The 27,731-nt window shown below is 32.5% G+C and overlaps 3 protein-coding genes across 4 annotated transcripts; all 3 read left to right on the forward strand.

The window, feature by feature from the left end:
* Positions 1 to 7,009: 7,009 nt before the first annotated feature.
* Positions 7,010 to 14,210, forward strand: LOC122595818 (peroxisome biogenesis protein 2). Its single transcript, XM_043768267.1, has 8 exons — positions 7,010 to 7,319; positions 11,019 to 11,132; positions 11,323 to 11,476; positions 11,890 to 12,026; positions 12,167 to 12,267; positions 12,432 to 12,549; positions 12,658 to 12,824; positions 13,740 to 14,210. Exons 1-8 carry the CDS (start codon positions 7,215 to 7,217, stop codon positions 13,864 to 13,866), a joined length of 1,023 nt encoding a protein of 340 aa, XP_043624202.1. The 5' UTR covers positions 7,010 to 7,214; the 3' UTR covers positions 13,867 to 14,210.
* Positions 14,211 to 15,431: 1,221 nt separating this feature from the next.
* On the forward strand, positions 15,432 to 19,603 carry LOC122595975 (probable inactive nicotinamidase At3g16190). Of its 2 annotated transcripts, none has more exons than XM_043768463.1 (5): positions 15,432 to 15,580; positions 15,701 to 15,814; positions 16,321 to 16,555; positions 16,636 to 16,752; positions 19,304 to 19,603. In XM_043768463.1, the coding sequence occupies exons 1-5, from the start codon at positions 15,530 to 15,532 to the stop codon at positions 19,375 to 19,377; spliced, it is 591 nt and encodes a 196-aa protein (XP_043624398.1). In that variant the 5' UTR covers positions 15,432 to 15,529; the 3' UTR covers positions 19,378 to 19,603. The 2 variants fall into 2 exon arrangements, with proteins under 2 accessions (XP_043624398.1, XP_043624399.1); XM_043768464.1 differs by lacking the exon at positions 19,304 to 19,603 and adding an exon at positions 17,883 to 18,413.
* Positions 19,604 to 23,787: 4,184 nt separating this feature from the next.
* On the forward strand, positions 23,788 to 26,460 carry LOC122596363 (protein NRT1/ PTR FAMILY 1.2-like). The gene is made up of 4 exons (XM_043768929.1): positions 23,788 to 23,921; positions 24,073 to 24,290; positions 24,381 to 24,928; positions 25,364 to 26,460. The coding sequence occupies exons 1-4, from the start codon at positions 23,828 to 23,830 to the stop codon at positions 26,232 to 26,234; spliced, it is 1,731 nt and encodes a 576-aa protein (XP_043624864.1). The 5' UTR covers positions 23,788 to 23,827; the 3' UTR covers positions 26,235 to 26,460.
* The last annotated feature ends 1,271 nt before the right edge of the window (positions 26,461 to 27,731 follow it).

The following is a 27,731-nucleotide window of genomic DNA, read 5'->3' on the forward strand; positions in this document are numbered from 1 at the left end:
ATAAAGAATACCAAAGGTTTTTATTGTGCCTCATGTGTGCACTAGTTTGTCATTTTTTTTTCTTCTATTTGTTGGTTTCATTGTATTCTCTTTTTTATTTTACAGAAGTTTTTTTTCCTATCTTTTACACTTTTTTTTACTAATAATTTCATCTAGTCGGATGGCTCACGTAATATAGATAAGTTCACACATTGTTTAGTATCTGTGTAATCTTTATCATATGTATACATACTTTCATTTATCCATGAAAAAGACTCATTTATATCAGTTTCAGTTTCCACCAAAAATGATATTTAAAAATAAAAAAAAAAACATTTTAAGTTTTTTTTATTTTATGGTGATAAAAGAAAAAGTTTAAAATGAATTCAAAATTTCAAAACATTTGATTATAAGTTTAAAAAATCTAAAGTTTTTGAATTCATTTTAAACATTTAAAACCTTTTTATGTATCAGCGCAAATAATAAGGACCTTAATTGTATTTATTTTTTATAGGAATTACTCACTTTTGGAGATGTATTTAGTAAAAATGAAACTAAAATTACAAAAGAATTTTTTTTTACAAACAAGTGAAAATATATGTAAATAAAATTGGGATACTAACAAATATTAACCAATTAATTCACTATTGAGTAAAAAAGAAATACTCCGTACTAACAAATGTGTATATATGTATATAAGACACTAAATAAATATTTATACTAACAAATGATAAAGTCAAAGCTAATAAAACATTATGGATCCTACTTAGTGACATTTGTCACATTTTGATTGGTTATTTTCATTTATTACCAAAAATGTTAGGTGGTAAGAAACTTATGATCAAATATGTAAGTTTTTTTGTAAGTGTACAAAATTGGATATACACTCTCATAATTGACTATTTATGTAATTTTCCCTAAAAAAAACCTCTTATTTCCGTATAATCTAAACAAAAGAAAAATTATCCATTTAACAAGTCGTATATACTCAATATTCTCCATAATGTCAGCTATTATCCCGAACATTGCAAGTTGCATTTCTTAGTGAACTATATCTTTTTTTAACGTTCTTCGGCACAAAAAAAGAAAGTAAAAATACATCATACTCCTTTTTGCTTGGAAGGGACGAGCCCACTTGATAATGAAGACTGGTTATTATTAAAAGCATAATAAGGAAACATAATGAACAACTTTGGGCCACAAAGTGCACCGACCATCTTCTTTAAATAATGAGAGTAGTTTTGGTTGGTATATCGTGGTCATACTTAGAGCACTTTTTACTATTTCATTAAACTTTTTATAACTTTTTTTATCATTTGAGTGAAAAGCTTTTTTTCCAATAGCTTGAAGAATTTCAAGTTTTTGAAAGAATTTTACATACTCTCTTCTTTGTTTCATAATTAAAAAGCATTTAAATGACTTTTTTTTAAGGTTTAACAATTGGAGCAATAGGCTGATGAAAAGCTTTTTAAAAAAAGCTTTTAGCCAATAACTTGACCATTGGAGGTGCTCTTAGGAGTAGTTCCTACTTCCTACAATATTGTCAATCACCAATTCTAAATATCTCTATTATATTATAAAGCAAAAATTACTTTCAACATTTACTTTCCTAAAATGTCCCTTATATATTATATATTTATCTAAAATAACTATATTACTCTTTCTCTCTCCTCAAATCTCAACCAATCATTTTTTTTCTCTCCTCCATAAATCATAAATTCCTTCAATTCATTCAAAAAATTTTATCTCAAAAACCGTACATCGATAAATCATAAAAATTATATGGGTGTTCTTAAAATTTCATGCTCTTTCATTAGAGATGTCATTCGATATACTTTCGACGAATTTTTAAATATAAGGGCGAAGCCCGTACGGCTAAGGCATTTGGCTATCACACTCTATGACCTATCACCCCATCATTTTACCGCCGCAACGCGCGAGTACTTACTCTCGTAAATACATATATGGAATCTCTTACATATGCATATGTTAATTATACACTTATATATACTACTCCATCCGTCCCAATTTAAATGTCACGTTGACTAACTTTGACCGTAAATAACTTTATTTGTACTATATAGTAGTTGATGAAACTTATATGAACGAAAAGTACATTAAAAACTCAATCCATTCATATATTTTATATCAAGTGTTACATGATACAAACAAAGTTATTTACGGTCAAAGTTAGTCAACGTGACATTTAAATTGGGACGGAAGGAGTATACTAGTAGTAGTGTGTCTTTATCAGTAAGTGGCCAGTATAGTCAAGCATTTTTAGGCCATTTTTTTTTTTAACAGGGTCAAGTTTTTTGTAAATATGAACAACAATATTCAATCCAATGAATGTTCATGTTGATTGTATTGGTCAACTCTTAACCGGATGTTTTTATGACTTTTTTGGTTAATTCAATATTTCTACCCGACCTTGATCTTCAATTCACAAACGACGGACGACGACTATTTATCCCTTATCAAGTATACCATATTCGTAGATGATCGTAACATGCTAGATAATTGGAATACTTTATAGACAACTGAAATGAATTTAAATGTTTTAGACTAATTACTAATATTAATAGCTATGGTATGATTTCTTATATCCTCCATTTAAAAACTAAAAGATATGACAGTTTTGAACCAAGACATGACTATGAAACTTCGGTGATAGATAATTAGAAAAGCTAAAAAACCAACACATCTGTGACTCGAAAAAATATATAAACGACCAAACATATACGAGTAGCTTAATTTGAACCAAGAATTATTTCACGATAACCTTTCTCCGTGAACCATCTAATTTTAAGTAATCATTGGCTTTTTTAAAAGTTTATGATCGCTAAATACAGTAGCATTTGTGACAAATTGTGTGGGTTCTATATATTCGTATGAAAGACGAATAACCAAGTCTTTATTTCCCAAATTCCTACAATAGAATCAACATGTTTAACAGAATTTGGACTCATAATTAGTCTTAAGAGACCAAATCTAAGCTCTACACCAACTTCAATTCAATTCACTCCCCTCAAGTTTTAATGACAAGTTACGAGTATATCATAAGGGAAAAGGAGTGGTCACTGGTGACCCTTCTCTCCATACTTTACTACTTTTCTACATCATCACTAACTAATAAAAATCTTTCACCTTAATTTTTTCCAATCTTCTTCAAACTTTCTCAAATCACTGACGCCACTTTCTCCAAACTTCCTCAAATCTCTACCTCATCATTTCTTTTTCATTTATTTTGAATACTGTATCATTTCAAAAACTATATAAACATATATACCTCATCATTTCTTTCTCCTCTCTCATGCGGTGAAGAACCCCGATTTGACCACTCGATCTCCATCGATAAAGTGGTGGCGGTGGTGTATCCGTGCGGCGCCACTAGCAGAGAACATGTTTACCGCTTCCACTCCTCCCCCCCCCCCCCCCCCCCCTAAGTTGCTTATATATAAGGTAAAATAAAACAAGTATTGAAGTAAAACAAATAAACAATAGGTTTACTTTCACTAAAAATTACCATGCATCATGAAAACATCGTGCATTAATATATATTTGTCCTTCATACATTAATTTTATCATGATCTAAGGATCAAGATATTGTCTTATTTATTTTATTTTAATAGTTGTTTTATAATAACCAACCCTTATATACTACTTGTATTATATATATATATATATAGTATATATAGGGAGACAATCAAATAAGAACAGTTTTAAAATAAGAACGGTGAGAACACTTAAAAAACATCATTTTGATGCATTAAAAGTCCATAAAACTAACATAGTGCTTAACTAACTATCATTATTTAAGTGTTTAACAACACATTGATCCGCCAAAATCGAAAAAATCACGTTTTTTGGTGGATGCATTATTTTGAAGAATATGCATCCAAGATGGATGCACAAAACAAAAAATATGACTTTCTTGATTTTGACATGCCAATGTGTTGTTATACACTTAAATAATGATAATTAGTTAAGCACTAAGTTAGTTTTATGGACTTTTAATGCATCAAAATGATGTTTTTTAAGTGTTCTCACCGTTCTTATTTTAAGATTGTTCTCACTGGAGTGTTACCCTATATATATATATATATATATATATAGTATTCTCAAAAAATATATATTTCATGTACATTTAAGCCAGGTTAATAATATATTATTGCTAATAATATATATTGTCTAATACTGTGTGTCATGAACAAGGTTAAAATTCAAATTTCAAGACGTTATTTTACCAATATACCAAAGAACTTATCTTTAACATATAAGATTTTGATGCTGATGAGTGACGACATATTATCACACACTTAATAAGTTGCACTTTAGTTTAATCAGGTTTTCTTGCATGTAAGCCAAGGTTTGAGGTTTCAAGAGCGTTTGGATGTATTTGGATTTTAGGAGACTCAGGTTTGAGTCCTAAAAGGTAAAGTTTTCTCATAATATATTGTCGTGCATTTAGATTTTAGGCGGACTATTAAAGGGTTTTTCTTTCTACTAAGTATTGAGTGAAAAGACTCTCTAATATGGACCGATTAAGACAAAGTTTTTTGTTGTGATATTCGATCTTAAAAAAAAAAAAAAAAAAAAGCATGTTAGAAATAAATTAATCAATAACTAATCCTTATATATGTTATCAAAGTATTAATACAATGCAACATCAGAAACCTAATAAAGTATAATCATTAATCAATGTTCAAGTTAACGCTTGATATCATCGGACCACAGGCCTGATATGTATACCCACCATTAATTGGGCTATATTTGTGGCCCGTGTTTATTGGTTAATCACTTAACGACTTAATCTTGGTTATCTCTACTACTTATAAAAATTATAACACATTCTCTCATAACATTTTTAAACACTCTCTCTCATAAAAATGATCCTAAACGAAATGACTATTCTACCCTTAATGAATTAATTAATTAATTTTCTCTTTTATTCATTAATTTAAACATCTCCACATAAAATACTTATAATACCCTTAATGAAATAATTTATACTATTTATAAAAATTATAACACACTCTCTCATAACACTTTTCAACACTCTCTCTCATAAAAATGTCCCTATACAAAATGACTATTTTACCCTTAATTAATTAATTAATTCTCCCTTTTACTCATTAATTTAAACATCTTCACTTAAAATACCTATAATACCCTTAATGAAATAATTTATAACATAAACCTATCAACTCTTAAAATAACTACACTACCCCTTTTACATTAATTATTTTAACAATAACAACCACACCGCCGCCACCCGTCACGCCACCACCACTACCAACCACTGCCGCCAACACTACATTGCCGCTACTATCACCACCGCCGCATTGCGCGGGTAAAACGCTAGTAGTAATATAGGTAGATGTTTTTTTGGGAGAGAATTTCATATATACCTAATTTCAACATACTAATTACAGATATACCAAATGAAAACTAGAAATTTCATATTTACCCAACTTTATATAATATTTAATCATATATATCCATTCTATTATAGAGTTAATTAGAACACAATTTACATCACTGATTTCCCTAATTGACCTTAAGAATAAAAAAAAATACATTTCCTAACTAACAACCAAGTACAACCATCTCGAATGGTGGTTCTAATCAATGTTTCCTCAATCCAAAAGAACACAAGCCACCACACACCCATTATCCCAAGTTCATGTACAACCATCTCAAACACGCACTCCTCCAAAATCTCATTTAGATCATTGTTACCTCTCACTAAAACCAAAAGGCCAACTAAAATTACGAATAAAAAGTTTCCAAACGATTCAGGAGACATAACAAATGTGAAAGAAGCAGGAAGGCATGTCTGTGTGGTTAAGGAATTTTCGATTGAATTTATAAAGCTAAGAAGACGAAATGATATAAAAGTAAAAAAAAAAGGAAGACATTGTTGAAATAATGGTTGATGCATTCTATTGATGAAGAAATGATGCATCTGAATTGTCATGAGAGATGAAATTATGAAATCTGCTAATTGGTGGGAGGATCTTCCTAGTAATTTTGTGATTCGGGTATGTTTGATAGAAAGTTATATAAAGTTGGGTAAATATGAAATTTTTAATTTTCAGTGGATATATATGTAATTAGAATTTTAAAGTTGGGTTTATATGAAATTTTCTTTTTTTTTTCTCTTTCAATCAAATGCTGTTTTTTATATGGAAAAAGTTATTATACCTATATAAAATGTTCATAAACTATTTATCCAAAGTTCACAAAACAATAATTAAATAAAAAAAAATATAAAATAAACATCTGTATGTTGTAGAAACAAAACATTAATAGTAATTTTTAAAAAATAAAAAAGAGAAACAACGACACATGAAATATTAGCATTTTACTACTTTATTTTTGTAGAAGTGTTTTTGACTATAATCTTAGGATAAATATAGAGGGCTATGCTCCCCACTTGCAGATACTTATAAGTTACATCCACCCCTGCATGGTTTGAAAACAAAATTTTTTTTGTTAACTACTTAAGTTAGATTAATTGGCCACCTACTAATTACAACACAAGGCTGTTTTCACATAAAGAGGTCTCAAGTTTAAGTATCATTCATGAAATCTTTTCAGGATAATTCTTTTAACGTGAACATGAATCTTTATAGACTGTAAATCATAAATTCATAATTTGAGCTCCGCTAACTACCAGTTGGATGTTGCGGTTTCCCTCAAAGGTGGTATCGAAGAATTGTGAATCGCGCTTTAAGTTTAATATATTGCCTTATTAAATGTTACTCTGAGGAACAATTTAGATTTTTTTTTTCTTCTCACTTTTTAGTGGTTATAGTTGCTAACTTTTAATTATTAAATTATATTAAATCCAAACTGATGGGCTAGAATCAAAATCAATACCACGAGTACTAAATAAGTCTATCAATGCTTAGAAGCATGTAACAGGTTCTTCTTTAGACGTCATGTTGAAGCTTCGGTAAGTAAAATTCTAAACCGGTAAAAAGAAAAAAAAAAAAAACATTATCAGCATCGTGAATGATATCAACAAAATATACTTATAATATGAAAAGTGCCTCCGGCCTCCCTCCTAAATTTGGGGTTTACAGTGAATAATAAATGAAAAAAGCTTTTTATCTTCAATTTCTAGTGTGAAAAGGGAAACAATTCCAATCATCTCTTTTGATTGATTATCTCCTCCGTCACCGGTGCCCTCAATCTCGCCGGCGCCGCCGTATCAAATTCTAATTCCGATGAGAGAAACCCTAGCATCAACTCCACCAATTGAAGAAACAGCCTGGATTCATTCTCACCAAACATTATCTCCTCGCTGGCAATCCAACACTCTTTCTCCACTGGTACAACCTCTATTTCTAATATCCATTACTTTTACATTAATATTGTTATACATACGATATTAGGCATATGATAGAGATAGGATTTGAATGATTTCATTTGATTAGTTGTATATATTATATATACATACATGAGGTTAGAGGAGAATATCATACTTTGTAACTGCCTAACTAACTTGTCTAACAACCTAAAAAACTATTTATATGTCTATCATTCATATGCTAGAAAAAATATTAAAGGAAATATCTTCGCTTTTAGGCTCAAGACCGTTAAATATTAAATGATATTAATACAGAAGAAATTTTTAACAAATTATCGGGTTGGTGCTTGATTTAAGTCATACAAGGACTTGTTGAACTTGCGGACTAGAGAAAGTTTAGAAAATGTTGACACATGACTTTACTTACCCGTGTTGATCTATGTTTGTATACAAGTCTTCAATTACATATATTTATGTAATCAGGCATTAGACACATTCATTTGACAAATTTTACTACTATTCATGCGTTGTAGCTGTTGCTAGCAAGAATTTTAGCTTAAACGTGTTTGAAGTAGGTGCAAAGGTTTCTTCGCCCCAAAGTCTTCCGTTATTTCTTTGAATAATATCATTAAATCAAGCATGGTTGTAAAGATTGAAAGACAATGTTTGGCTTTTTTACCATGAGGAAGGGAAAAAAGTAGGCTCCCGTTATGAGTTAGCTTCTAGATCTCTCAACTTTTCAATCATGGTCTTTGACAACTTCTTAAATTTGTGTGGGACTAGTTTGAGCTAGAAGGGCACACAATAAGTCCCAGTATTGAGGCATGATATCTAAAGTAGATACTTGATTAGCCATGAAACGGTTGAGATTTAAGTAATGAAGAAGTAGACGAGCACGAGCTACTAATATAAGAAAAAGATGCCAGTTCTGCAGGAGTAGGATAGTTGTTATCATTTGGAGTAGTAGCTTAAACAAAGTAACAAACAATCGTCCAAATAACCAACGAGGTGACCTGGTTAGTAAGTCGGTAGAGAATGAAACAATTTAGACAAACAAATTGTTGAAAGAACAAATCAAAGGTGACCGAGGTAAGGAAATTGGGAGACTATGATGAAATTTTATACAAATTAGAAAAGGAAAAATGTGTTCATAGAATTTTATGTCTCTGCAAACAAAAAGATGAGGAATGAGCTCTTAGGTTATATGGTTTTTTACGTTTTCGGGTGTTGAGGATAGCCCCTAAAAACACAAGGTACTTCAATTGGTAAAAATCTTCGTACTTTTAGAAATACTCTAGCCGCTGCAAAAGATGCAAACATTCTCAAATGATCGAAAGAGGGTGTGTTATTGAGAAGAACTGCCTATCCGAGTATCCGGTTCTATAGTTAAGCACTGAAGAGTGGCTGTAGCGTTACAATCTCCTTAGAATGTAATGGAAGATGAACATGAAATCTCAAGCCACCTCTAAAACATGTCTGTGTTTCCTTACTGATCTTCCATTTTTCCGAGATGTATCTACAAAAGATGTTTAATGAATAATGCTGTAACCTTCCAAAATGTACCACATACAAACTCATCTGCATGATCTGACATTTTTGACTTAGAGTTGAATTGAATATGGAAGAACTTCAAGCAGATTTTTCACACTTGAAATAGTGAACTAAGAAAAACCCCGAGTGGCCTTACTGTAGTCATCTACTAGACTATTAGAGTAAAAATATATCTAAAATTATCAAGTGAACTTACTGTAGTCAACTTATTAGGCGCCCGAACATTACTACAATCAAATGAAGCACACTAGATGCATTATGCATGAGATTCACTAAGATTATATGGTAATTAATAAAATTTTGTCATGCGAGATGACTAATGTATCGCCATCAACAACCACTTTAGGTAACCAGAAAAAAAGGTTTCAACTTTCAAATTGAAGTAGTAAGGACCTAGTCTATGATTCCAAAGAGTGCAAGTGTGCTTACAAGCATTAGGCCATTAGCTATCTTATTGAAAAGCCTAGTAGGATAAGAAAATATAATTTCTTGGCTTTATCTGAACGAGAAGCAATCAAGGACGCCAGCCTGTCATCAATAAATTGCAGTTGCACATTGAGTAGAAAGTGTAAACAGAGCCAACACCTTCATTGCTGCCAAGCCCTGAATAGCATAAAAGGCGGATAGAGAATAACAACCAATTTACTAATTTTTGTGAGTTTAGTATGGAGTAATAGACAACAGATTGAGTTCAAAGTAAGGAACTAGCTATGTATCTTTGAGAACAAGAAAACTTGGCGGAGAAACACTGCCAACATGAGAACTTATGAGATGCGAGAAAGAGGATTAGAAAGATTCTGGTGATTGAAAAATACAGTAGATAGTTAGATACAATTGTTTATATCTACATACATAACTACTTGACAACCTACCCACATAATTGTAGCTGTCTAACTAACTTGTCAAACAACCTACTCAACTATTTACACTTTATTGCTTTTAATATCTACAAATTTACCACGTTAAGATATGCAGTCTTTTGCCTTATCAAGTTACCACACATGTGACAGACTGACAGCTCCATGCACCTTTGATGAGTGTTGGACTCTCTCAACCACTTATCAGTGTGAGAGTCATTTGCCTGATAAGAATAAAATGTTACACTCAGGATTAGGGATGGTTTCCGGTACGGAACTGTACCGAAACCGACAAATACCGAAACCGAAATCGACCCAAAGTGAGAACCGAATACCGTACCGATTACATAGGTACGGTACCTGTACAGCACCGGTATTTCGGTTTTATCCCGATTTGGTACCGAATTTTGACTCTCATTAGGATGAAAGAGGATGGGGTTTTCGTGGGTTTTACTTCTTGTTTTGCTGTTGTTCCATGTTTAGCTGGTGAGCATAGCGATGTTATTGGTGTTTATAGTTCTGGTTTAAACTAGCAACAAAACAGGGATCTTGGAGATCGAAAGTAAAACATTTGATACTTGTTTTTAATGTGGATCAGTGTGGTATACATTTAGCAAGAGATATTATGCAGCTTGTAAGTCTTGCTATAGGAAACATAATTAAACTTCGAAGAAACTTGCAGCAACAAAACTTTTGAAATGCTACCCCCATTTTCAATAAAGCCTTGTTACTTCAATTCACTTTTCTAATGTTATTAATATTCTATGTACAATGTATAAAGACAAATAGATATACAAGATTTATATACAAGAGTGATGATGGAAATTAAATTAGTGGGGACGATTATAGACCGTAAAATCAATTAAAACAATGATACAAAAATTTCGGTTTTTATTTCGGTTCTCCCGTACCGAACCAGTACCGAACCGATTGGTACCGAAACTGATTTCGTCCCAAAATCAAAACCGATACCGGTTCGGTTTCGGTTTTTCGGTATTTTCGCTCATCCCTACTCAGGATGGTCAACCAAGACTACCTCCTTAGCTGGCAAAATTTGAAGGCTTTAAGAGTAGTAAATGAATAAGGAAACCAAGTGCCATCTGAGAGTCTGGTTGGTGTTAAACTTTTTTACATCAGCGTGAGAGTATTGTTTCGGGTCAGTCTCAACTTGCCTCAAACACTAATTTAGATCATGATTAACTTTTCACATGACTACACGTAATCCATATAGTATGATTACTGATTAAAGCATCTTTGCTAATTTAGTAAGTCGAATAGAATGAGTTATTAATCTGTTGAAAATATGTTTGCAGTCTGCAATTCCAATTGCAATATCCAGAGTTAACCAGGTGGATGCAGGCAGGCTCGATATCGAAATGTCAGCTATGTTGAAAGAACAAATGGTTAAGGTTTTCTCCGTAATGAAGGTATAGCATATCACACAGTTATATGTTTGAGTGCTTAATACATATGGATGCTGCTTTAGTCATGTCTGCTTGGTTCATTTGTTACCCATAATTAGGTTTTCAAATTTTAGTATAAGTTGATTTCTTCTCCCATTTGCATTAGTCGAGTCGTTTGGAGGTTAATTTGCTATCCTTTTCTTTTTGGGATTAGCCAGGATTATTATTTCAATATGAAGCAGAACTTGATGCATTTCTGGAGTTTCTTATCTGGAGGTTCTCGATATGGGTCGATAAACCTACTCCGGGAAACGCTCTCATGAATCTGCGATATAGAGATGAACGTGCCACGGATATTAGAGGAAAAAGTAAGATGTTTAAAGCATGTCATATTTGTTTATTTGATTTTCATGTCATTTTTGTTAAGATTTTAGAGCAGTCTCATACCCAAAGATAGCATATCAAACATCAGCTTGAGAAATCAATACGTAAGCCAAACATCTAATCTTAAGTAATCATACCCATCGTAGTTCTTTCTGGTTATCAAATTTGACCTACAGTGATTCCTGGATACAAACCAAATGCCACCTAAACAATTTCTAAAATTATATTAGAAGGTTTGAGACGGTTACTGATCACTGTGCAGCTAATTCTCGACATGAAAAACACTTACATGCAGCCTGTTAAGTAGCAATATGTAACTGTATCATGTACAATGAAGCTTCATCTGCCTGCTGCCTAAAAAGCATACCTTATGTTTATAATTAATGTCAACCTACAGTTAGGACGGGATTGGAGGGACCTGGACTCACCGTTTATCAGAAATTATGGTATTGTGTAGCAACAGTTGGTGGTCAGTATATCTGGACCCGTCTGCAGTCCTTCTCTGCTTTCCGTCAATGGGGTGATTCTGAACAGGTATCCACCCTGTTTTCAAACAAAAATATTGAATTTTGATGATGAATATGAAGAATTAACATCAGTCTTTTCTCTTCCTTTTTTTCTTCTTCCTCTCTCTTCCGCTGCCTTCATCTCTTGATTGTTTATTTAATACACAGAGGTCACTAGCTCGTCGAGCATGGCTTTTAGTACAACGTATTGAAGGATTTTATAAAGCTGCTTCTTTTACCAATCTGCTTATATTTCTTTACACTGGGAGGTATGCTATGCTGCTCCAAGCTTCTTTATCTGATCATGCGAATTCTCCAATTGATCTTAATCTTCTTATCAACTCCATTTAAATTATTCACATTTTAAGTATTTGTTTAATCAATTATTCAGTTGAAACCGATGTCCTTACTGACTTTTGTCCTATGAATACAGGTACAGGAATCTGATCGAAAGGGCTATACGAGCGAGACTTGTTTACGGGAGTCCTCATATGAACCGTGCAGTTAGTTTTGAGTACATGAATAGACAATTAGTTTGGAATGAATTCTCGGTACTTCACATTCTTATCTGCTCATCATAATATCAGCTTAAGTTCACCTAACAAAAGAATGCAATGCTGCTCCCTAATTTGTATGTTGTCGGCTACTACATTTTGCAGGAAATGTTGCTGTTGCTTCTCCCCCTTTTAAATTCTTCCTCCATGAAGAGTTTTCTTCGTCCATTTTCAAAGGATAATTCTTCAGGATCAGGCGGAGATGAAACACTATGCCCCATCTGTCAGGCCAATCCAACAACTGTGTATCTTGCTCTTCCTTGCCAGCACAGGTATCTGATGGTGTACTAGCATAACTCTTCATTATCTTGTTAAAGAGGGCACGGTTATTTCCAAAATAAAAGGTTAAACCAAAAAAAGTAAGAAGTATTCATTAGTGGTGGCAAAACAGGCAGATTAGGCAACTGGTCAAAATATGTTTATTTCAAACGGGACAGGATCCATCAACACTGTTATTGTCATAACAATATCAAATATGATCACAAAAAACACTATTATTGTCATAATGATAGTCTTAATCTAAACATAATAAATTAGTAGGCTACAAATTTTTGAATACAGTTTAGGCGACTTTTGACCCACTTTGTTGTCTTCTAGCTCTTAGTTCATAGCTCTTTGATCCATCATCAATAGAATACTAGTTCAGTTGATCCTTTTTCATATAGTTGGGTTGAAATTATATTGGACACAATGGGTCAATGCCTATCTTGAAACTAAACCCATGTATAGTTTCATGGGCCCAACTTTATTTTTTTTTCTCCCAGGTAAGGTAGTAGGTCAAAAGATGTTCAGGTCAATACAGGTTTTTTTGGTATTGGAAAAATAGGAGCAGATTGCATGCTTTATATAACACAATATATTACAAACGTTATATTATTTGAGTAATAGCTTGATTTCTTTAATAAAATTATTTAGGAGGTCCCTTTTACCCAAAAATTACATTTTCGGTGACTTTCAACACAGTTAACCAAATTGACTTTGGATCCTTTTAAGCTATTTATTTCCACCCGTGGGAAGTAGAACATAACCTGAATCGAGCCATTGATAAGTTAATGGGTTGAATTTGGTGCCTCCAATTCTTATGATACATTTTGTGAATGTCATAACAAATTATTGGATTACGGAATCTGTGTGCATGATCATCCTTTATAACTATTTACCTGACAGAGTATAGTTTTTTATTCCAGGTATTGTTATTACTGTCTGAGAACGCGATGTGCCGCAACTCCATCATTCCGGTGCGCACGATGCAGTGAACCAGTTGTTGCAATGCAACGGCATGGCGGTTCAATTAACACCGAAAAGAATGACTAGTTTCTAGAAGAATGGATGAAAATGGGCACAGAATGGGCTTTATACATATAGATATTTAACGAGGAATGAACATTCCCTATGAAACAAAAGCAATTGATTCTGCTTCATTTACAATAATCATTCTTTCACAATTGCTTAATAGTTTTATAGTATATAGCTGTTTGTTTTTCTGGAAGCATTACGTTCTAGGTTGCCATGTGATCAATCGGTTTTAGACTTCTGGTGGTGGTCTGATGGATGGCCAGACATGTAAGTTGATGGGGGCATTAGTGCATTTCTATGATGAATTGTGTTGCTATATTAGACTTTTCTTTGAAATATTAGAACCATTTACCATTCTTACATTCCACAAAGAGCAATATAAGATGTCTAACTAAAAATCTGCTCAAATTTTGTTAGTAGTAATACAATGTGATATGTATGTATACCGTGTTTTGCGCATTACTAGTATTATGTTTTGACGTTGTGCCATCATTCACACTAGGGTTCTCAAAAAGATTATACAAGATTTTAAATCACTAATAGGGTCCGGTTGTATAAAATGTTTTTAAAATTTTCATTTCTAATTTGTTTAGAAAATAAATAGGGTTTTTATTTTTTATAAAACAAATAAAAATTTTGAAACGCATTCTAATTAGAAAATCAGAAAGTATGTTAGAGGTGTCGGGAGAGGAGGAGAATGGAAAATGAAAATGGAAAACAAAAAAAAAAAAATTTATAAGTTTTTCATAGAAAAGTGAAACATTGTTTTCTGTTTTTTTGGAAAATACTTTTAAAAAACTATAATTATAACGTGTTTTCTGTTTTCTATATTTTCATGAAAAACAAAAATAGAAAACTGGGATGTTTTCTGCAACCAAACACACTCTTAGATTCTTATGATATAGAAGTAGTACAAAGCATAGAAATTTTGTTGGAAAGCTTGGTATAAGTTTAACATTATATAAGTTGTCTATGTGTATATGTTAACCTTCCGTCGAAGTATGTGAAAGTTTTGAAAATTATTAATCTTCTTAAAATAGTTAGCCTAAAATTTTTATTAATAAAATAAAAAATATAAAAAAATTTTTAGGTTAATTTTTAAAAAACTATATCATTTCTCAAAAAAGTTTTTTTAGAAAAGCAAAACTAATACTAGCTGACTACTATTAAGCAAAAAACTTACTTGTATAACATAAAATTATATTTTCAATGTCCATTTAATTTATGGGAAAAACCAATATGCAGCTTGTTTCTAAGTTTTTCCTTCACAAACTTCTCCTAAAAATCACATGTTTAAATACAAAATCTTCCATTCTCTTGAAAATCATGATAGAAACATGCTTCCAACAACATACTTATTAACCCCTTAATTTAAATCCATAAATATAATCATTTTTATTCACATTTAGATTAGAAGAAGTAAATTGCTAGTGGTTACCATTATTTTCCAATCTATATTTATAGAAAAGGACGAGAATATCAGGTTGTTAGGTACTTAAATTTCAATAATAAAAAATATTAAAAAATTTGTATACTAGTGTTTATACAATTATACCTAAGCTTCCCTTTTCGCTTATGGAAAACAATAAAAGTTGCAAAATCAGGAAAGCATTTGCTCATCCAAACACAAAGGCAGATAATTATAAAGTTTTCAGTAGTGAAAACCAAAATTGGCGCATAAATGATGGCGGCTGATAACAACAAAACCGCTCTACTTGTCATTGATATGCAGGTTTAGTTCATTTCGTTTTATTTGTTAATTACTTGCCTTTTTTTTTTCTTGTTGTTTTATTTATTTGGATTATATAGGTATAAATATAGATGTATCATTTATGTATTGATATTGTTGCAGAATGATTTTGTGTTGAGTGATGGGTCAATGCGTGTGGATGGTGGTCTAGCTATTGTTCCTAATGTTATCAAAGCTGTTGATGTTGCTAGACACCGAGGCTATCTTGTTACTTGGGTGGGTCCCCCCCTTTCTTCTTTTCTTTTTTTTTTTTTGGTTGAAGCCAATTTTAAAGCTGAATTTTCAATAAAGTTTCTATTGATACATTGACAAGTTACAAATGTGACTATTAAGATGATTAAACTGGACTTTGTACCACTTGAATCACTAACAAATACGAACCATGGACTAAATAAAAGAAACCCCATATGATGTAACTACGAAAGTTGAACATGACAGTTAAAACACACGAACCGACCTCCATGAATCATTGAATCTGAACTTGAAAGCGTGGACCGTGAAACCAATGGGTCGAATTGAAACAACACCACCCCTAAAAACTGACGAAACTTAGAGACATGGCCGATCATTTAAGTAACTAAATTTTGTAATGAGTTGCAATTAAAGTTAATTAGTGCTAATGAATGTGGACCTAGCAATTATTGGTTTGATATCTAATGAATGTGCAACTTCCACTAAACAACATGACAAATATTTGATGTATGTTTGAGTTTAAAATGTAGGTTGTACGAGAACATGACCCATCGGGAAGAGACGTTGAGCTATTTCGAAGGCATTTGTATGGCAATGGAAAACCAAAACCGACCTCAAAAGGGAGTAAGGGGGCTGAACTGGTTGATGGTCTTGTAATCAAAGAAGAAGATTATAAGGTGGTAAAAACTCGGTTTAGTGCATTTTTCGCTACACCCCTTCATTCAGTTCTTCAAGGAGCAGGGATCGACAGTTTGGTTATTGTTGGTAAGATGATTTTCTCTTGATTAGTCTGTTATTCATATTTGATTGTCGATATTTTAGTTTTGTTGTGTCTTTGTTTATAGGTGTTCAAACCCCCAATTGCATTAGGCAGACTGTTTTTGATGCTGTAGAACTGGATTACAAGTCTGTTACTGTTATTGTTGATGCCACAGCTGCTGCTACCCCCGATGTACATGCCGGTATGCTTATTCTCTTGGCTTTACTTTTATTCCTCATTATGATACCCTTTTTGATTGCATGATCATGCGCTAACCGAATTAATGATGATTGATATCTCGTTTTTAATGAATTTTTAAAGAGTATATTAAAGCTTTAACTTTTAAGTTTAACATCTTTTGAATTCTTTTGGGTAAAAACTCTGCAACTGTACACTTGGAACTTAAAATGTACAGTTTATCCAACCATTTTCTGCACAATGCTATATCTTATCTCTGTTAGATGTTGTTCAAGATATAATTCTTGTTCTTGTTTCATGCGGTATCGTTTAAAATTTTGTCGGTTTCATCTCACAAACTTTGCGGGTAGTAATTTTGTTTCTAGAACATGTAATAAACATATTGATCCTGTGATTTTAGTAAACCTTTTTCAGTACTATCTATACTTTTTTCTTTCTTTTTTGGTGATGCTTGAAATATAATTGTCAATCTTTAAATACATTCACTAAACTACTTAAGAATAGCTAGTTAGTTGGTACTCAACCAACTTATTCACAAATTCACTTGTGGCTTAGATCATGATAGTCTTGGAGTTTTGTGTTATTTTCGCTAGGGGTCAGCATGACAACGTCCATAAATATATTATTAGATATATAGTAATGATGTTGGGTTTGTAAGTGAAGTCTAAGACATGTCAATAGGCTGGTCTTGGTTTTGATCTGGATCTGATCTGATCTGATCAGATCCATTTGTGTGACCCAACAGATCAGAATCTTGCTATACCGACCCAATAGACGATTTCAGTAGATCGACCATTTTAAGTGGCTCAATACTTGGCTTGATTCATCTTCTGCATTGTTCGATCCATTTAGTTCCTTATTAATTTACTCGTTTTTTTTTTGTCAATCATTCTTGTTAAATATGATAAACAAAAATGTTTTCAATTAAGCTCCAACTCTAAATTTGTCGTAAGTAGATATGTCCCGAGGGGGGATGGATTATGGAGGTACATTCAGGTGAGACTTATGTGTGATGAATGTGGGTAGGGAGGTTCTTGGTGGGTCAAGTTGAGAGTAAAATAAATAAGAAATAAAAGGGTCGATTTAAGTAATGATCCACGTTTAGCTTTTTAATTTATGTGTTTCATTTGTCAGATCACGCTTCCACATACACCTTTGTGGATGAAGTTAGACGACACAGTTCTTATTAGTTATTACTATGACTTGCTCCAGTTAGTTGGTTCACGGGTCAGATTAGATTGTTAGCCATTCTGATCTAAATCTGGCCCATTGACGGGCCTGATTGACATAACGTTGAGCAAAATTTCATGAAGAGAACAGCAGGTAGTTTTGGACAAAGACCTATTCAAGCATAATTGTTGGGTATTTTCACTTCAAGAATGTGTCTCAAATGATTAGCGAGCTATCTGTGTTATAATATCTCTATTTGGAGATCCATTTAGACTAAAATGCAGAATTCAAATTTGTCTAGGTTTTATTTGGATTTTTCATCTTTTTGCAATAATAAGTTGTAATAATGGCGCTCTGTTGGAAGTAGAAGTGGCCATATAATCAGTCACTGTCTTAGGTTTGTAAAGTGGCTAATTGACAGCTTGGCCAAAGTAGTTAAACTCGAGTACTTAACCTTTTCTAAAAGGATGGAAACATTGAGAATATGATTTGCCATGGCTGCTTTGTCATATAAGTGATGCACATGATCCCATCCAAAGTCTACATCCAACTCAAAATAATGAACTTGTCACCTTCCAAAAGCATGTTGCTAGATGTGCATAGGTCCTAATACAACCTAGCCTTTTCCTTTATATAGATTGGACATAGAATCCTTGTTATAATTCTATCTGTTTTTACTTATATGTTCCTTGATTAACTCTCTAGAAATCCCCAAAAGTTGGAAAGGACCATAATTGGGTAAGGGTTGGCAATCACTCAATTCACAGTGTCGACAAGTGGTTCAAGTTTCAAATTGTCACTTTCTGTTGAGCTCACAAAGGAATGTGCCAATAATGGTGTTGATGATGTCTAGCCTTTAAAGTTAAAAGTAAGTGTTCACTATAGAATAATATTAGATTCGGGTCAGGTCATGATTAATATATACAGATAATATATCAAGAAAAGTTAAGTGTAAAAACTCTGTAGTTTAATCATTACAAAGATAATAATTTTAAACCGAAGGATAGAATAAAGCTACTGGGTTAGTCGGACAGGTATCGAGGCTTACAAAACCCCTTATGTTTAGTCATAAGTGTCCTGTTTCTTGAAGCAAATATTGCAAATCTTATGAGAATTTAAAGTGTTATGCTTGCAAATTGAACCACCAACAATCCGTTAATTCCAGTTTTTTAAAAGCCTTTTGATTATTGTACTATTTCATAGTTTTCTTTTAGTGGACGTTTCTTTTTTGTTAGTCTGCAATGAACCATAGAGTAACCCTATGAACCCAATTGGTTGTAGTATAATAGTTCCGCCGCCAAATCATTGATGCCTATATGGCTCTATGCGCGAGTGTCACCTTTGTAGATGCAAACTGATACTTTCTTTTTCAAATTTTGAACCAGCCAATGTTTACGACATGAAGAATATTGGAGTAGCAGCTCCAACACTTGAGGAATGGTGCAAGTCCCGTAGCTGAGCTGTGTGCTCTTTTTCTCTGAAGCTGCTGTATTCCAGATGTATAATATAAACATGTAATACAAGCATATTCAGCAACATACGATGTATATGCAGCTTCTAATTGTTTGTGATTAGTTAGATCAGGGCCTCAGGGGTGAAGTATGTATTGCAAACATGCATTGTGGTGGTTTATGTGATTAGACCTCAATTAGATGATAATGATGACGACGATATGGTGTTGATGATTGTGTTGTGTGCTTTATGCATGTGCAAAAGCATCCTAACTAGGCCCAATCCCATCCTCCAACATATCATTTGAACTTTCCTCTTGTCCAGTTGTCTAACAAACTTAATTGGTTGGTCAAGTAAATGATGAATTCTCCATCATTCCATATTTTGAAGAATAAACTGATAGAGGTTTTCTTATTCAGTTTATTCCTTAATAGAGGGTTTTTTTTACTCGGGTATATGCAGTTTAATCAAGTTATTCTCTTGGCTATTTCTTAACCCTCTTCCTTGACCAGTCTAATCAAGTTATTATCGTGGCTATGGAGGATGTAAATTCTAAAAAGTTGCATTATTAAGATAAGTTCGTTCTGATTTTCAAAACTTGACTTAAATTTGTAGTGGGTTGGGGTGCTTTACCGCAAATACATAAGGTGTCGAGTTTGAGCATACAATAACTCTTCATAGTCATAAAGCCTTTGTGGTTTTTTTTTTTTACTCAACAAATTTAATAATTAAGAATCTAATCAAATTTTTATGTTTTCTTTTTTACTTAATAAACAAATATAATAATACATACAAACATTATTTATACATTCAACAATATAATACATTATTTAAAGAAAGAAACATACCAAGTCGGATATACACCTTGTATTATGGATAGACAGCTAGTTCGAGTTATGTTATAAATATAAGTTTTGTATAACAAACGAACATATAGACAAATTATGTTAAGATGGACACCATATTTATCACAATAACTTTAAATTGTATTTATATCCTTGTCTTTTTTATTAGTTGTATTTATACCAATAATTTTAAATAATTCATATTGGTTGCATTATTTATTTTCTTTGTACATTTGAAAGCCCACCCAACTAAAATCCAATTTATTTTCCACCATCAAACAATTTACTAAAGATCATCTCTTGTGGAGTTTTATTGTTGAATTTATGGCTTCATAGTCTTGGACTGAGACTCAGTCTTCGGTGCTGGGGCCAAATTTTATTTTATTTTTTCTTTTTCTTGGGACAGCTCTATGGGGAATCAAACATCAAGCTTCGATACGACTAGTGTTTTTAAAAAAAATAAAATAAAATAAAAATTCACCCAAAAACGCCATATATATTTTCATTCTACAAATTTATGAAAAAAGTTGTTTTTTTTTAATTACTTTAATGTCTTTTTTAGTTAAAACGTAATGATATAAAACTGAATCATTAGAACAAAAAGTGAGTTTAATACTTTAGTGTTATGTCAATACGATGCGAATACAACAATCTTTTCCAGTGATATGACCTAAACCATTGAAGACCGTCTAAGTAATCAATATTTAAAGTGGTAACAAGTGGGTTTAGTATTATGACAATATTTTTCGTTACGGATAAACCATTGTATAGTCGAGATCAAAATTGAAGAACTTGATGACATATCCAATATCCTTCGTATCATCGAATAGCTCACTGACAAGCACCAGTGGAAATATTGAATTTTTCTACTTTTTATAGAATAATAGCCAATATGGTTCATTTGTCAAAACAGTAGGTCTCAAAAGGGTGATATAAACAAAAATGATAGGTTTAGAAGAAGCGTATATGAGAAACCAATATGGTATGTGATAATGATAAGAGAAAAGAAAAAGAAGTTGAGACATTATAATATGTAAAAATAAACTAAAGATTTACTTTAAGCCTAAGATTCCTCTTTATAATAGACACATGATGCATTCAAAAACAGAAATGTACGACATGTTATATGTAATTTATTACCATTATTACTATTCGATTAAAGGTGATGGTAATGAACAATGTCATCTATTGGTGATAATATCATTCGGATTTTAAAATATCAGATTTTGTTTTAGTTATTTTTTTCTTATTTTTTGGTTTTTCCAGTTTTTCATAGATTTTTTGTTTTTGTATTTTCCAACTAATATATTAGGCGGTAGCTATTACATGAAATATATTGACTGTGATTCACAATGAGAGTTTTTATAAAAATTTTTTTATAAAAGACTTGTTTATAAAAAGTTTTTGTTCAATGGATCAAGCTTTGAAAAAGCTCGAATTTTTTTTATATATAAACATTAATCCAAATAAATGAGAAAATATAATGACTTGAATAATAAAAGCTATTATCAATAAACCTTTAATTTCAATGAGGAAATATCATTTAGTTAAATCAATAGCTTGATAGAAATATAGAATTATAAAAAGCTCTTAAAAATAGCTTTCTATTGAAAATGTTTTATAAAACACGTCGTCACTGTCTACATATAACATCTTTTTTTTAATAGAGAGTTAGCATTTGAGACATTACAGGGACATCCAATTAAACAGTATGCGATGCTCGAATCGCGCATGCCTGAAATGAAACCCATGACTTTCCAATTGGGCAATATGCAGTTCTCCGGTTAGTAATTACTAACTAGTAACTACTCCCTCCGTCCCAATTTACAATGTCTTATTTTGACTTGTCAAGTCTTTATTTCATAACTTTGATCGTAAATAATTTTGTTAATGTTATATAGTACTTGATGAAAATCATATCAATGTAAAATACATTTAAAACCCTATCCAATCATATATATTACATCAAATCTTATATAACACAAATAAAAATATTGACGGTCAAAATTAAACACGAAAGATCCAAAATGTCAAACTATGACATTTAAATTGGGACGGATGGAGTACTATTCAAGCTCACAACTCAATGAGCACTTATTATTTTCAAGTATCGGAAGGTATTAGTTATGTATCATACGAGTAATATATCTTATGATTCGTATGTCTGGGATGAAACCCATGACTCTACAGTTGGGTAGTATGCGGTTCTCTAGTTAGGAATTACTAACTAGTAACTACTATTCAAGCTCACAACCCAATGAGCTCTTGTTATTTTCAAGTATCGGATAGTATTAGTCATGTATCATAATATATCTTATGTTTTGGATCTTAATTTACATACAATATTATCTTAATGATGCTATTTGTGTACATGCGCAAATAGAAAGAGCTATGTCAATTTTTCTTACAATAATATAATAAAAATAGTTTTGAAAACAAAATCACAATTGGAATAGAATCTTCAAAATTGGCATCGATAAGGACAAGGTTGGATCAATCGCATTCTCTTGTAATATCATATTCATAACTTACAAAGTCACAAGCAACATATCATATGGTGGGCCACATCTGTAGATGATGCAATAATTTGGGTGATGTATTTTACATTTTAATTTACATATTGATGCGTAAACATCTTAATCAGTTTATTTGAATAGATGTGGCACTCGGGATGGCCTTCGGATACTAATCATTAACTACTGTGCGTGCGAATGTGTGATCACTAACGAGCCACAAATTAAGTGACGTCACATTAATTGCAAGAAAATAAATAAATTATTGTATAATAACAAAATTTCGAACACAAATCAATCTACATATCGAACTAAAAAGGGGCATACGTACCTATGCTCACTTGCATGAATGACACATATGACATATATATGGAAGATTTAATTTGTACACTTGATTTGTAGGATTAAATAGATTTTTCAAAAATTCAATCAAAACCCAAATCAAACTTCGTACGTAATTTGCCAGGTTGTAGTACAATGTAATGTATACGAATTTATCTAGACACAGCCATAAGAAAAAATGTCTAATTTATTACCACATAAATTAAAGTAAAAAAAAAATACAGACGTTTGTTATTGAACTATTAGTAATAAAAAAAATACGGATGCCGATGAAAGACAATAAGAGTGTTACTGCAATGCATTTACTTAGTCTAAAATCCAAAGAATAAATCTAATATACAAATTAAAATATTAAGGTCTTAGAATTTTAAGGGCCTAAAGTGATCACCTAGACCCGTAATACTGTTGAGCCACCCCTCACTTAAAAAAAATTTAGTTATGGAATAAATCGTTGATGGTTTTAGACTTCAGTACCTTTTTTATTTTTTTTTATTTTTATAATTAGAAATACATTTAGTCATTTAGAATAATATATTTGATAGGTAATTAACTCATATAAACGAAAAACTGAATTTATAGTTATACAAGCTCAAACTCGAAATAAAGAAAAAGTAGAGACAACACATTTGGATTTGGTCTTGAAAGCAAATGCGCGCAACTACTATTTATATATAAAGAGAGAATTGAAGATAACCCACACGTACATATATTATTTAGTTTGGTTGTGAGTGAGAGAAAGTGATAGTAAGATTTGAAAATGGGTGATGAGGAAATTCTTAATCGCCAAATAACACTACACCTCTCAACAACAACAAGGAAAGGTGGCTTAATCACAATGCCCTTCATCATAGGTACGACTAGTACTACTTCCCATCTTTACATTCATATTTTACAACATTATGGCCGGTTTCTTAAATCCTGAGTTTTTTTTTTTTTTTACTATATGTACGTATTATCGATGTGTGTTTTTTTTTAAAAAAAAAAATTAAATTATTCTTGTAGCAAATGAGGCACTTGAGAAGGTGGCAAGCTATGGGTTGGTGCCAAACATGATCCTGTATTTGATGAGTGATTACAAGATTAGTGTAGCAAAAGGCACCAACATACTCTTCCTTTGGACAGCAGCTTCCAACTTTTCACCAATATTAGGGGCATTTCTCTCTGACTCGTATTTGGGCCGCTTTCTCACCATTGGCTTCGGCTCACTCTTTTCCCTTCTGGTAACATTATGTACTCCCATAAAGATAGTACCTTCATTACTCTATTAAATTTAGTTATTAATTATTAGTGTTTTTTTTGATTAACTACAGGGGATATTCTTACTTTGGTTGACAACAATGCTTCCACAACTGAAGCCACCTCCTTGCAACCAATTCACTGATGATCACTGCGTAAAAGCCACTCAATCTCAATATGCTTTCTTGATATTCGCCTTTATTTTCATTTCAATCGGAGCTGGAGGTGTTAGACCATGTTCATTAGCATTTGGTGCAGAACAAATCGACAATAAAAAGAATCCCAACAACGAGAGGGCATTAGAAAGCTTCTTTGGGTGGTATTACGCAGCTAGCGCGATTGCGGTCCTAGTTGCATTTACAGGCATTGTTTACATTCAAGATCATGCTGGATGGAAAGTCGGTTTTGGGGTCCCTGTCATTCTCATGATTTTATCGGTCCTTTTGTTCTTTGTAGCTTCTTCTCTTTATATCAAGACCAAAGTTAAAAACAGCATAATCATCACAAGCTTTGTACAAGTGATGGTTGTTGCTTGTAAGAACCGTAACGTAGTTCTTGGACCTTCAAACCCATGGCATCATCAAAAAGACTCAAACGTCGTCGTGCCTAGCAACCGACTTAGGTATGTCAACGTATGCATTACTTTTTTACGAAGTTCTAGTGATATATGATCAAACTACGAACATGATTAGATGTGTTACAGATGCCATTTTCACATGCTTTTTAAAGCAATACAATTATATATACAAAATGGTGGCGTATATAGGAATGTAATTTGGGCCAGGGATGATGTCTTTGGCCCAGTTCTAAAGTAGTACGTGTTTGTTCATATCTACTTAATTGACTACATATATATACAATAACAGTTAATTAAGTACTGGATCGGACACCCAGGGATTTTCATATCAAAGCCCAAATTAACCCTGAAATTTATGATGAAAATATAACTATTTTAATTAATGACAGCGCATATATAGGAAGGATTGTCATTCATTAGCAAGACGTACTATATATACAGCAGTCTAATAATCTCGATCAAATACCTATAATTTTGTAGGTTGTTGAATAGAGCTTGCATAACTCAGAACCCAAAAGACGTATCACCAGATGGCAACGCTTCAAATCCATGGCGTTTATGCACGGTTGAGCAAGTAGAGGAGCTGAAATCACTAATCCGAGTCCTACCCTTGTGGTCATCTGGCCTCATGATGTCAATAAACGTAAGCCAGTCGTCGTTTCCAGTACTCCAAGCAAAATCCATGGACCGGCATCTAGGAACCTTCCAAATTCCAGCAGGCTCGTTCTCGTTTTTCACCATCGCAATGATAGCAATTTGGGTTCTTTTATATGACCGTGCAATAATCCCATTGGCATCAAAAGTTTTACAAAAAAAAGTCCATCTTGGTGTTAAACTGAGAATGGGAATCGGTCTTGTGATTTCCACATTGGCCATGGTCATTTCCGCTGTTGTTGAACATGTCAGAAGAAGAAAAGCAATCGAGCAAGGGCTTTCAAACGATCCGCAAGCAGTCATACACATGTCCGCAATGTGGCTTGCTCCACAATATTGCTTACATGGGTTAGCAGAGGCGTTTAGTGCAATTGGGCAAAACGAGTTTTATTACTCTGAATTCCCGAAAAGCATGGCTAGCATTGCGGCTTCACTTTTCTTGCTCGGAATGGGTGTGGCTAATTTGTTGGCAAGTGTTATACTGACCACAGTTGAAAAGATAACAAGAAACGGCTCGAAAGAAGGGTGGATCACCACCAATATCAACCAGGCTCGCTATGATCTTTACTATTGGGTTCTCGCACTAATGAGTTTCGTCAACTTGTTCTACTTTCTTGCTTGTAGCTGGACTTATGGCCCCTGTGTTGACGAGAAGGTAAAAGTCGACGAGCATAGTGATCATGAGGAGCGAGCTTAATTAATTAATGACGGTTAATTAATTAATACGAAGAGCGATCGATCGAGATCTTTAGTTTGGTACGTTATTGGAATCGATTGTAGAAAGTTCAATCTAGCTTGCAAATACTAGATGTATATGTACTTTAATGAGTTTTGTAAATGAGATCTACATATCTGAAGATGCAACTAATTAATACGATCGAGTACATGCTACTTAATTAATTGTAAGTCATTATTTGCTTAAATAGTTTCTTGTATTAGTAGTTTGAGTAAATTAATGTATGCGAGATCAATACGTTGATTGCATTGGTATAAGTGCCATATATATATGAATATGTATGAGATCAGTTGTGGATTTTAATTTATAATAATTCGTGTAAAATAACGTACAGTACATAATTATAGAACAACCAACATATATACAAACACATTGTGTATATACGAGTATTTTTAAATAACCGGCATTGCTAAGATTTGAAACAGGAACCTTGAAAAAGGTAAAGCCTATTAACTCACACTTGGATCACTCGAGCAAGAGCTAAATGGCAAAAACAATTGGATTTTATATACAACCAAATTGGAAAAGGAAATTTTTTTTTATGTTATCCGGAAAGAATCAATCTTTAACTTAATAAATACTATCACGGTCTATTAGGAACTTACGAAAGGTACTTTAAGCATAATAGCTCACAAAATCGACTTTAAAAGGGATTATATGCCCTGTATATAGGACTCCATGTTATCATTGTGATAAATATGTACTCGCACGCAAAGAAATAAATGCGATATCCAAAAGGGTGTTAAATTAATAAATTGCACGTACTAGCTAGCTACTCATAGGCTCATATATACGACAATCTAACAATATAATATCCAAATGACCTTACACTCTCAGTACTTTCTCATTTATCTACGTTAAGAAAAGCATTGCAAAGTAATTTTATTTGAAGTTTTTCTTTTATATATACTTGGACATCAAATACAGTATATAGATAGCGGTATGTGGTTGTGTGGGTTTAGCTTTACAGTTTTGGACGACTAGACATACATATGTTACAATTAAACATACCTATATGGCTATGTGCGTTCAGACCGGTTCTTTCTTGGTCCTATATTGAATCGTTAATAGCCTTAGCCCTTAGGGTGTGCAAATATAACAAAGATTATCCGAATTTCACATATGTTTATATTCTTACGCTGATACTGAGCTTTAAAAACTTTGTACGTAACGTTGCTTCATTTCATTCAATATGTTAAGGGACATGTCAAAATATATATATATATATATATATATAATATACATACATATATGAGTATCAACTAGTAGATGGGGTAGTGCAATAGGTGCCCTGCTAGTGCTATAATCCACCATGCGTGCCTACCATACTGGCATACTAGCCCAAATGGAAAAAAAAAAAAAGAAAAAAAAGCAAACTAAGCTTGATCTATATGCCTAAGCAGGGCCTGAGCGGAACAAATCCTGGACCATAACATGAACAGATCAAAAAGCCTTGGT

This window comes from Erigeron canadensis, chromosome 4, assembly GCF_010389155.1.
Source record: "Erigeron canadensis isolate Cc75 chromosome 4, C_canadensis_v1, whole genome shotgun sequence".
NCBI lineage: Eukaryota > Viridiplantae > Streptophyta > Magnoliopsida > Asterales > Asteraceae > Erigeron > Erigeron canadensis.